General features: G+C 42.3%; 1 protein-coding gene across 1 annotated transcript; it reads left to right on the forward strand.

The window, feature by feature from the left end:
* The first annotated feature begins 1,165 nt into the window (after positions 1-1,165).
* LOC110529497 (proline-rich nuclear receptor coactivator 1) lies at positions 1,166-7,613 on the forward strand. The gene is made up of 2 exons (XM_021611734.3): positions 1,166-3,074; positions 6,002-7,613. Exons 1-2 carry the CDS (start codon positions 2,736-2,738, stop codon positions 6,476-6,478), a joined length of 816 nt encoding a protein of 271 aa, XP_021467409.3. The 5' UTR covers positions 1,166-2,735; the 3' UTR covers positions 6,479-7,613.
* Positions 7,614-12,608: the final 4,995 nt, after the last annotated feature.

Genomic DNA, 12,608 nt, shown 5'->3' on the forward strand with positions numbered 1-12,608 from the left:
GACTGTATGTTTGTTTTACTCCATGTGTAACTCTGTGTCGTTGTATCTGTCGAACCGCTTTGCTTTATCTTGGCCAGGTCGCAATTGTAAATGAGAACTTGTTCTCAACTTGCCTACCTGGTTAAATAAAGGTAAAATAAAAATAAATAAATAAATATGAGAAAACTGAGGATGGGTCAACAAAACAGTGACAGATTATTATATATGTTTTGAGTTCTTGCGGTCAATGTGCAGTCTACTAATTATTAGTAATTACGTTCCGGCCCCCTGACCATCCGCCCAAGAGAAAACTCCAGGCGTGTCCGTATAGCCCAGGGATCATCAACTAGACAGATGGTCAAGGGGCCGGAACATAATTACATAATTACAAATAATTTGTAGACTACAAATTGACCGCAAGAAGTCCAAACATATATAATAATTGACTAAAACAATCATTTCAAACCTCGCTTTCCCTGGGCTATACGGACACGCCTGGTGCCCAAATCGATTATGTTGGTTGAGCAGCTGAGAGTCAAATGTGGAGACGAATGTATTCGGTTCAGTCAGTCGTCCTGATGAGCCCTCCCAGCAAGTTTATGCTGGCAAGAAAATGCGCTAGTTAAAACGTGTAAAATAAAGTGAGGTTTATTTCTATGGGCGAGGGAGAAATAACTTGTAGTATTGGTCACCATCTGTATTTGGACATCATCTCCAATTCTTTCCATCCCAATACATTTTATTTAGAGTAGGATAGCAGCCATTACAGAATACAGATAAATAACTTGTAATATTGGCAGTAACAATTTGGATGTCACTGTGATAGGCCTGCAGATAAACCCTGCTCAATGGGGAGAGTTTGCGCTGTAAGCAGGCAACACAACAACACCGGTCACACTAGTGTCCTTCACTCCCGCTTGCCGCATTAAGGAGATGGAAGTAGCTACATAGTGTAGCCCAGAGGTATCCAACCTTTTCTAGCATGAGAGCTACTAATGAAACATGTCGTGAGATACTCACTTTTTTCTAGCTTTCAAATAGGCATTATTCTCTTCTTTCCCCTGCAACTCTTCCCGGGTCCTTATTGTACAAGAGAAAGGAGTTCACTATGTTTTCTGTCAATATATCTGGTAAAATAATGGTTAATAAACAACTCTTAAGAGGGGCCCCATGAAATCTGTTATTTTTTCCCCAAATTATTTGTTTAAATTTTCCCAAATTATGTTTTCAGATTTGTACTTTTCCTGGTCTTAGAATTTATGTTTTTTTCACTCTCAAAATTACAACTGTTCATAGAGAAAAAACGAAATGAGATGTTTCAGAGTCCATGTTTATGCTTAAATCACACCAGAATACGAAAGAAAGCTAACAAATTAGAATTGTTTTTATGTAATTCCCCTTTAATGAGGAAGGTACTGTCCAGTGTGCAGGACTAGCAAGGATTCTGTACTGCTGCTGCCCATTTCATGGCAAAGTTTGCAAATAATAGATCCAAATTATATACTTCTACATTACGTAATTTCGATATACTTCTAAGACGGTTATCACATCAACTGACTAGGCACGGAGTGATACACCACAAAGACAGACATGGGCAATATTGCTGGAAATTAATTGGCAGATTTTTTTCATCTGTCTTTAAATAGGCAAGTCAGTTAAGAACAAATTGTTATTTTCAATGTCTGCCTAGGAACAGTGCTGTCCTTGTTCAGTGGTAGAACGACAGATTTTTACCTCGCAATCTTTTGGTTATTAGTTCAATGCTCTAACCACTAGGCTACCTGCCGCCCCATATTGTGTTAGGTTAGGCTTTTTTTAACCAGGGATGGGAAAATGTCAATGCTGTGTTGATTAGATAGTAGCTGGGACCTTGTGGTGTCTAATAGCTTTTGAAGTCGGAGATTTCCGAGTTCCCAGTTGTTCTGAACGCGGCATGGGGAACTCTCGACTTCGGACTTCAGTGCGTTTAAAACAATTTGGAACTAGGAAAAAAACGACCTCCGACAGGATCGACTTGAACCGTCATCCAACTCGGATTTCCAACTCGGGCCTCTTTCTAGAGCTCCGTCTTTCCGACCTGAAGATCACTGACGTCCACTGAACTGACCTTGTATTTTTCAGAGTTCCCAGTTGTTTTGAACAAGGCAATAGCCTCTCCCTGTGGAAAGTACCGGTCATGAGTATGACACCATCATACATGACGTAATTTCGAACATGGGAGATCTGCAATTTCCTGCTTTCGAAACCAATGGTTTATTTATTCACTGCTGCTACCTTTTCGCGGAGCACGCATTCGCGTTCACTTATAAACCAAATATAATGGCATTGTGTTATTTTATTAGCTACTAGTAGCAATTAACGTAATGTACGTTAAAACCGTGTTGCTCTCCTATCCTTTGTTTTGAAATAAGTGGGCGTGTGTTTCAGCTTCCCCTGAAATACAATCGGGAAGTTGTCCCGCGCCATTTCCATAGCTTCTACGCCATCTCGAAGATAGTGCTTCGAGTTACAAGATTACGTTATCAACATCGGTGTACTCTTCTTCAATTTATCAAAACCCCACTGCATCGAGGTTTTCGGGCCGACTTCAGTTCCACAATCTACGTACTAAATAACGTCGTCGTTAGCTGTTGATTGTTGTAGTGAGGTGAACTAACGTCGTTGGCTAGCTGGTTAAAGTTAGCCTACTTACCACTTTCGAAAAAATTAAACTAGCTAGTTTCGTTGATGTGTCCTACCCTCTCCACTTTGAAGTCATGTTGGGCGAATCACTAATAAATATTGAACCAAATCTGGACAACGTTGAAAACAATAAGCCATCCATTTTGACTTCCTACCACGTCGGGGCAAGCCTAGGCAAAACAAGGCAAGCACTGTTGAAGAAAGGTGGGAGAAAATTGCGTTCAACAACGTCAGGGTTACAGCGGACACACCAACAACCGCGCCAAAAAACGCTGAGAAACAATCCCACACGGCTTGCAGACATCAACAACAATGTCGCAGCTTGTAAAGCCCCAAGTGCCGAACTCGCAACCCACCGGACCCAGGCGACTCTGCTGACCTGTCACCATCTAAAGCAGGGGACAAAGAAAGAGGTATATTATTCAGTTCATTTAGTGAAGTAGATGGAGTTTGTACATGTGGTTATTACTTTGTCCATTGTTAGTAAAACATTATGCTGCATTTATCCATGTAAACACACGCACTATGCAACGTGGAGTAATTTCCCCCTTTATGTTTAGGGCAAAAACATTTAAATGTACAAATTGATGTTAAGCCATTGTAAAATGGTGCGCTCACTAGGTCAGGGTTTCCCAAACTTGGATCCAACCAAAACGACTTTGGGAAACTATGCACTGGGTGAATGACCACTTTAAAAAAATATATAACAATTTTAATAACGGGGTTGGGGAACGCTGTCAGCACGGCTGCTTCCCTTTAAATACGTCACTCATTGTTCCAAGCCACACCCACCAAACGGATTAAACATACCTCAAAGAATGTTGAACGGGTTTGGGGAACTTGTTCAGTGCAATCCGTAACATAGCAAACGTTTAATCGAACTGAACTTTCTTGAACAGACCATGGTATCTTTGGTGGGTGTGGCTTGAAGCAATGAGTAACATATTTAAACGGAAGTGGCCATGTTGACAGTGTTCAAAACCCCTCCCTGTTTTTCAAGTTGTTGTTCAGAACAGCATTGTTTCGGTTTAATTGAACGTTATGCACAAAAAAAATAATACGGAATGCAGCCCAATGACATAGGAATTTGGTACACATTGTACAATCAATGTTTATTAAAGGTTGGCCTGAGTAGATGTGCTACAGGTATTTAGGTTACTTGTTATCAAATCAAATGTATTAGTCACATGCGCCGAATACAACAGGTGTAGACCGTACAGTGAAATGCTTATTTACGAGCCCCTAACCAACAATTCATTTTAAAACAAAAAATGCAGATAAGAGAAAAGTAACAAGTAATTAAAGAGCAGCAGTAAAATAACAATAGCGAGACTATATACAGGGGGATACTGATACAGAGTCAATGTGCAGGGGCACTGGTTAGTTGAGGTAGTATGTACATGTAGGTAGAGTTATTAAAGTGACTGCATAGATCGGCAGGTTACCTTAGTGTTCTTGGGCACAGGGATTATGGTGGTCTGCTTAAAAGATGTTGGTTTTACAGACTCGGACAGGGACAGGTTGAAAATGTCAGTGAAGTCATTTACCAGTTGGTCAGTGCATGCTCGCAGTACACGTCCTGGTAATCTGTCTGGCCTTGTGAATGTTGACCTGGCTAAAGGTCTTACTCACATCGGCTGCGGAGAGCGTGATCACACAGTTGTCCGGAACAGATGGTGCTCTCATGCATGTTTCAGTGTTATTTGCCTCGACGCGAGCATTGAAGTAGTTTAGCTCATCTGGTAGGATCCACACTGGGCAGCTCTCGGCTGTGCTTCCCTTTGTTGTCTGTAATGGTTTGCAAGCCCTGCCACATCCGACGAGTGTCTGAGCCGGTTTAGTACGATTCGATCTTAGTCCCTTATTGATGTTTTGCCTGTTTGATGGTTTGTCTGTCGGAGGGCATAGTAGGGTTTCTTATAAGCTTCCGGGTTAGAGTCCCGCTCCTTGAAAATGGCAGCTCTACCCTTTAGCTCAGTGCGGATGCTGCCTGTAATCTATGGCTTCTGGGTGGGGTATGTACGTGTGGTCACTGTGGGGACAACGTCATCGATGCATTTATTTATCAAGCCAATGACTGATGTGGTGCCATCAGAGGAATCCCGGAGCATATTCCAGTCGGTGCTAGCAAAACAGTCCTGTAGCTTAGCATCTGCTTCCTCTGACTGCTTTTTTTTTATCTAGTCACTAGTGCATCCTGCTTTAATCTTTGCTTGTAAGCAGGTATCAGGAGTATATAATTATGGTCAGATTTGCCGAATGGAGGGAGAGCTTTGTATGCATTTCTGTGTGGAGTATAGGTGGTTCAGAATTATTTTTCCTCTGGTTGCACGTTTAACATGCTGATAGAAATTTGGTGAAACGGATTTAAGTTTCCCTGCATTAAAGTCCCCGGCTACTAGGAGCGCTGTCTCTGTATGAGTGTTTTCTTGTTTGCTTATGGTGGAATACAGATGAAAATTATCTCTGTAGGTAGTGTGGTCTCCAGTTTATCATGAGATACTCTACCACAGGTCAGCAATAGCTTGAGACTTACTTAGATATCATGCACCAGCTGTTTACAAAAATACCTAGTCCTCCGCACCTTGTCTTACCAGACACCGCTGTTCTATCCTGCTGGTACATCGTATAACCAGCCAGCTGTATGTTGATATTGTTGTCGTTCAGTCATGACTCCGTGAAGCATGAGATGTTAGTTTTTAATGTCGCGTTGGTAGTTTAATCTTCCGCGTATCTCGTCGATTTTATTCTCCAAAGATTGCACGTTTGCTAGCCGAATGGAGGGAAGTGGGGGTTTATTCGATCGCCTACGAATTTACAGAAGGCAGCCCGACCTTCGGCCTCTCTTTCACGGCCTCCTCTTCACGCAGATCACGGGGATCGGGGCCTGTTCCCTAGAAAGCCGTATATCCTTTGCGTCGGGCTCAGAGTCATGAAAGAAAATAAAGGATTCTGCTAGTCCGTGGTGAGTAATCGCAGTCCTGATGTCTAGAAGTTGTTTTCGGTCATAACAGATGGTAGCAGCAACATTATGTACAAAAAACAAGTTGCAAATAAACAAACAAAAAAACAATCGGCTGGGGGCACATAAAACGGCTGCCTTCTTCTCCGACGCCATCTTACGAAATGTTATGAAGGATTTCAACAATGCCGGCGACGTGCCAGTTCCTGAGATGTTTACATATCGCATTGACACCAACAATAAATGATGGAACTGGAAATGATTTTTATGTTTGCTTAATGTTTGCTTAAGTGTTCTTCAGAGTAGAAACTATTTGCGGAACATTTAGAATGGTTCAGACCTTGTGAAACTGTAATGTTTGTTTCTCTTTCCTCCCAGCTGCTTTTGTCAAAAAATGGGAGAGTGGAGAGGGCCACAACACCAGGTGACCAGTCTGTCCACAACCTCGATAGACTCGATCAAGCTGCCCAAAATCTCAACACCCGGAGCCAAAGGAGCAGGCACGTTAATGCACCTTGCAATGCTCCCTCAGTACAGAAATATGACAACAGCTGCCACACAAAGCCCAATTCTGCTCCCTTTCAGCTCCTCCGTAGAGAGAAGAATCCCTTCAACTCAGTTAACAATGTCAAGATTGTGACTGTATCCCCAGCTGAGCTTGTACCTGAGGATGAGCTGAAAGACGGAGAGAAGATCTATGCTGGAGCTAAATTCAGCGAGCCCCCGTCTCCAAGTGTCCTGCCCAAACCACCGAGTCATTGGGTCGGCGAGACTGCCCCCCAACATTCCGACCACAGCCGAGAGCAAATTACGTTTCATTTGAAGTCTCTGCTGAAGGTTCAAGATAAACCATGATCTCAATGGATGGAAAATCTTATCAAAAAGATCCGTCTATACCTGATCAATGACAAATTTGGCACCGAAGAATTTGGACTCTGAAAGAACTGGAACAATAACTTAACAGCAACAGAATGTAATGAGTTTTTGATCTGTAATACAATTTCACATGTTCTGAGCAAGCGGCCTTGTTTTTGGGGGGATTTTTTATGAACTTGTGTAAATGTATATACTGTAAACATGTAATATAAGTGTATATTTTTCATGTTATTTTAACAGAAAGTATAGTTTTGTTACTGAAGCCTAAAAAAGATGTTCACCTTGAGCTGGTGCACTTACTGTTCCAATAATGGGCTGCAGTGCCCATTGGGACGTATTAAACGTAAGAAAGATTATCTTACAGATTTGCACAAGACTGACTGAACCAACACGAGTCACCACAATGGCAAGCAAGAATAGTTGTGTGAAGGTTTGGGGTTCTGTGAACTTCAGCCCACCAGTTGTGACTGCTATTGCCTTGAATGCACTGCAGGGAGGACCCACAATCTTCAGGGAACTCTCTGGAAGGACGGTCTTGAAGACGGTAGCCTCGTCCCCAGGCTCAACGACAGAGGGAGCCAGCTGGGTGAACGACATCGAGAAGATGGAGTGACAAATGTGAGTCTCAAAATCAAAAATTCCCCCTCTGATGACGAGGACAACTGCCGCTGCAGGAAACAGACAAATTCAGCACGAGCACTGACTGAGTGCCCTTTGTTTTGAATCTCTCCAGCACTGACACATTTCTCTTTTTGTTTTTCCTTTTCCTTTCATTGGCCCCCTGATCTCCAGTGTTGTTCCATCTAAAGCGCTGAGAATGTTTACCGGAAGAAAGATGAATGACATGGTCTTTTATTATTATGTAACACACATTTGACCCCTTCCCCCTAGAGCTAGGCAGCTGCTAGTTCTTGTTCCTTCACTCCGTGTCACACAAAAATGAAATTGTATTACTGTACCAAAGATTGAATTTTGTTTTTTGCAAATGTTCAAAATGTTAAGTCCAGTGACTAAATTTGTATACATCTTAAAGCAATACTCTCACTTTGCAATTAGAATTTTTTAAATTTTATGATGCATTTCATATCTAAATTAAAATATTGGCTACCCCTTACATGTTTTCTGTCTGTTACCATTTGCCCTCACAAGTTGAAAATGCTAAGATGTCAGACTTCACAATGCCTGTCAGTCTCCCCACACGTTTATTGGTTTAGTAATCGAATAACATACAACATCAGGGAACTAGTACTCAAGTTTCAGCATTGATTGTAGTGGTTGCGGATAAATAACTTACACAACAGTGAAAAATGAACATGTAACACTATACCGAACAAAAATATAAACCCAATTTCAAAGATTTGACTTGAGTTTTATAGTTCATATAAGGAAATCAGCCAATTGAAAAATTAATTGGGCCCCTAATCTATGGATTTCACATGACTGGGCAGGGGTATAGCAATGGGTCCAGCTCTTATCGAATGTACTGTATACCTTGTCTCAACACAACGGATTGGCTCAAACGCATTAAAAAGGAAATACATTCCACAAGTTGACTTTTAACAAGGCACACCTGTTAATTAAAATGCATTCCTGGTGACTACCTCGAAGCTGGTTGAGAGAATGCCAAGAGTGTGCAAAGCTGTCAAGGCAAAGCATGGCTACTTTGAAGAATCTCAAATATATAAAATATTTTGATTTAACACTTTTTGTTACAACATGGTTCCATATGTGTTATTTCATAGTTTTGATGTCTTCACTATTCTAGAATGTAGAAAATAGTAAAAATAAAGAAAAACCCTTGAATGAGTTGGTGTAAAACTTTTGACCTGTAGTGTATATACAGTTGAAGTCGGAAGTTTACATACATTAAAAGTAGTTTTTCAACCACTCCACAAATTTATTGTTAACAAACTATAGTTTTGGCAAGTCGGTTAGGACATCTACTTTGTGCATGACAAGTAATTTTTCCAACAATTGTTTACAGACAGATTATTTCACTTTATAATTCACTATCACAATTCTAGTAGGTCAAAAGTTTACATACACTAAGTTGACTGCTTTTAAACAGCTTGGAAAATTCCAGAAAATGTCATTGCTTTAGAAGCTTCTGATAGGCTAATTTACATCATTTGAGTCAATTGGAGGTGTACCTGTGGATTTCAAGGACGACCTTTAAACTCAGTGCCGCTTTGCTTGACATCGTGGGAAAATCTAAAGAAATCAACCAAGACCTCAGGAAAAAAAGACTTCCACAAGTCTGGTTCATCCTTGGGAGCAATTTCCAAACGCCTGAAGGTACCACGTTCATCTGTACTAACAATAGTATGCAAGTATAAACACCATGGGACCACGCAGCCGTCATACCGCTCAGGAAGGAGATGTGTTCTGTCTCGAGATGAACGTACTAAGGTATGAAAAGTACAAATCAATTCCCAGAACAACAGCAAAGGACCTTGTGAAGATGCTGGAGGAAACAGGTACAAATGTATCTATATCCACAGTAAAACGAGTCCTATATCGACACAACCTGAAAGGCCGCTCAGCAAGGAAGAAGCCACTGCTCCAAAACCGCCATAAAAAAAGTCGGACTACGGTTTGGAACTGCACATGGGGACAAAGATCGTACTTTTTGGAGAAATGTCCTCTGGTCTGATGAAACACAAATGTAACTGTTTGGCCATAATGACCATCGTTATGTTTGGAGGAAGAAGGGGGAAGCTTACAAGCCGAAGAACACCATCCCAACCGTGAAGCATGGGGGTGGCAGCATCATGTTGTGGGGATGCTTTGCTGCAGGAGGGACTGGTGAAATTCACAAAATAGAAAGCATCATGAGGAAGACAAATTGTGGATATATTGAAGCAACATCTCGAGACATCAATCAGGAAGTTAAAGCTTGGTCGCAAATGGGTCTTCCAAATGGACAATGACCCCAAGCATACTTCCAAAGTTGTTGCAAAAGGGCTACCTGAAAAGGAAGGCTACCTGAAACGTTTGACCCAAGTTAAACAATTTAAAGGCAATGCTACCAAATACTAATTGAGTGTATGTAAACGTCTGACCCACTGGGAATGTGTTGAAAGAAATTCAAGCTGAAATAAATTATTCTCTCTACTATTATTCTGACATTTCACATTCTTAAAATAAAGTGGTGATCCTAACTGACCTAAGGCAGGGATTTTTTACTTGGATTAAATGTCAGGAATTGTGAAAAACTGAGTTTAAATTTATTTGGCTAAGGTGTATGTAAACTTCCGACTGTATAATGTAGATGTAAACGTGTGATATTATTCCAGTTTAAAAATAAAGATAGCCTAATATATTTTTTTAAACAACAAAAACCATAACAAAACAAGAAATAATACAAACAACTATCTCATGAAAGAGAAAAGAAATAGAAATATGTTTTTAAAGCTGATCTTGTTTTAAGAACAACAAAAAAGGTACATCCATGGATAGGCCTCAGAGGGCATAGGCACACCCACTTGGCAGCCAGGTCCAGCCAATCAGAATGAGTTTGTCCCCACAAAAGGCCTTTATTACAGGCAGAAATATTCCTCAGCCTTCCCACTATCCCGCAGGTGAAGAAGCCGGATGTGGAGGTCCAGGGCTAGTGTGGTTACACGTGGTCTGCGGTTATGACGCCAGTTGGATGTACTGCCAAATTCTCCAAAACAACGTTTGAGGTGGCTTATGGTAGAAAAATTAACATTCCATTCTCTGGTAACAGCTCTGTTGAACTCTGTACTGGGGGCCCTAGCTGCATGCAGAGTGCTATTTCAGGCTGCAGTCACTGCCAGGCAGTCAGGCCAGTTACAACATTTAAGATACAGCTGATGTTCCTTTGGCCTACTCTCAGAATAAACCAGCAGCATAACTCTAAAGGCCAACGTCTGGTTTCATTTCCAGTGAAAAGCATGATTTGTGCTGACCAACAATAGTAAACTTGTGTACAAATACATACATTGATAGTCACACCCTCTAAATATATTCCCAATAATTGATGGGTAAACACCAACATTTTGGCACTTATTCTTTTCCAGTTCCAGTGTCGTAGTGAGGTACCATGGTAAGGCTTCTCATGTTGCAGCCTACCCCTGGAAGGAGTCAACGCGTTGGACGCTGCTAAGCTCGCCTACAGTAACCTCTTTGTGCAGAGACAGCAACTAAAGCCAGACTGGAGAATCCACGGTGAAGGACAGCCCACCGAGCCCAGTTAACGTTAACACGTACAGTACCAGGGTTTTTCTTTATTTTTACTATGTTCTACATTGTAGAATAATAGTGAAGACATCAAAACTATGAAATAACACATATGGAATCATGTAGTAACCAAAAACGTGTTGAACAAATCAAAACATACACTGCTCAAAAAAAGAAAGGGAACACTAAAACAACACAATGTAACTCCAAGTCAATCACACCTCTGTGAAATCTAACTGTCCAAGCAACACTGATTGACAATACATTTCACATGCTGTTGTGCAAATGGAATAGACAACAGGTGGAAATTATAGGAAATTAGCAAGACACCCCCAATAAAGGAGTGGTTCTGGAGGTGATAACCACAGACCACTTCTCAGTTCCTATGCTTCCTGGCTGATGTTTTGGTCACTTTTGAATGCTGGCGGTGCTTTCACTCTAGTGGTAGCATGAGACAGAGTCTACAACCCACACAAGTGGTTCAGGTAGTGCAGCTCATCCAGGATGACACATCAATGCGAGCTGTGGCAAGAAGGTTTGCTGTGTCTGTCAGCATAGTGTCCAGAGCATGGAGGCGCTACCAGGAGACAGGCCAGTACATCAGGAGACGTGGAGAAGGCCGTAGGAGGGCAACAACCCAGCAGCAGGACCGCTACCTCCGCCTTTGTGCAAGGAAGAGCAGGAGGAGCACTGCCAGAGCCCCGCAAAATGACCTCCAGCAGGCCACAAATGTGCACGTGTCTGCTCAAACGGTCAGAAACAGACTCCATGAGGGTGGTATGAGGGCCCGAGTCCACAGGTGGGGGTTGTGCTTACAGCCCAACACCGTGCAGGAGGTTTGGCATTTGCCAGAGAACACCAAGATTGGCAAATTCGCCACTGGCGCCCTGTGCTCTTCACAGATGAAAGCAGATTCACACTGAGCACATGTGACAGTCTGGAGACGCCGTGGAGAACGTTCTGCTGCCTGCAACATTCTCCAGCATGACCGGTTTGGCGGTTAGTCAGTCATGGTGTGGGGTGGCATTTCTTTGGGGGGCCACACAGCCCTCCATGTGCTCGCCAGAGGTAGCCTGACTGCCATTAGGTACCGAGATGAGATCCTCAGACCCCTTGTGAGACCATATGCTGGTGCGGTTTGCCCTGGGTTCCTCCTAATGCAAGACAATGCTAGACCTCATGTGGCTGGAGTGTCAGCAGTTCCTGCAAGAGGAAGGCATTGATGCTATGGACTGGCCCGCCCGTTCCCCAGACCTGAATCCAATTGAGCACATCTGAGACATCATGTCTCGCTCCATCCACCAACGCCACATTGCACCACAGACTGTCCAGGAGTTGGCGGATGCTTTAGTCCAGGTCTGGGAGGAGATCCCTCAGGAGACCACCCGCCACCTCATCAGGAGCATGCCCAGGCATTGTAGGGAGGTCATACAGGCACGTGGAGGCCACACACACTACTGAGCCTCATTTTGACTTGTTTTAAGGACATTACATCAAAGTTGGATCAGCCTGTAGTGTGCTTTCCCACTTTAATTTTGAGTGTGACTCCAAATCCAGACCTCCATGGGTTGATAATTTTGATTTCCATGGATAATTTTTGTGTGATTTTGTTGTCAGCTCTTTCAACTATGTAAAGAAAAAAGTATTTAATAAGAATATTTCATTCATTCAGATCTAGGATGTGTTATTTTAGTGTTCCCTTTATTTTTTTGAGCAGTGTATTTTCTATTTGAGATTCTTCAAAGTAGCCACCCTTTGCCTTTACAGTTTTGCACACTATCTTTCAAGGTTACACTGGAGTTTGCAAGGAATGTATTTTACAACGTACTGCAGAATCTCAACCTGCAGGGGTTGTATGAGGTAAACGGCAAGACTTTGGGGACAGAATTCGCTACAAATGAAGAGG

This window comes from Oncorhynchus mykiss, chromosome 8 (genome assembly GCF_057628025.1).
Source record: "Oncorhynchus mykiss isolate SJ-2025 chromosome 8, ASM5762802v1, whole genome shotgun sequence".
In the NCBI taxonomy this organism is placed as follows: Eukaryota; Metazoa; Chordata; class Actinopteri; order Salmoniformes; family Salmonidae; genus Oncorhynchus; species Oncorhynchus mykiss.

Coding starts and splice junctions, on each gene's coding strand:
- LOC110529497 (XM_021611734.3), top strand. CDS start 2,736: ATGTTGGGCGAATCACTAATAAATATTGAACCAAATCTGGACAACGTT. Junction 3,075..6,001: donor AGCAGGGGACAAAGAAAGAG/GTATATTATTCA, acceptor CTTTCCTCCCAG/CTGCTTTTGTCAAAAAATGG.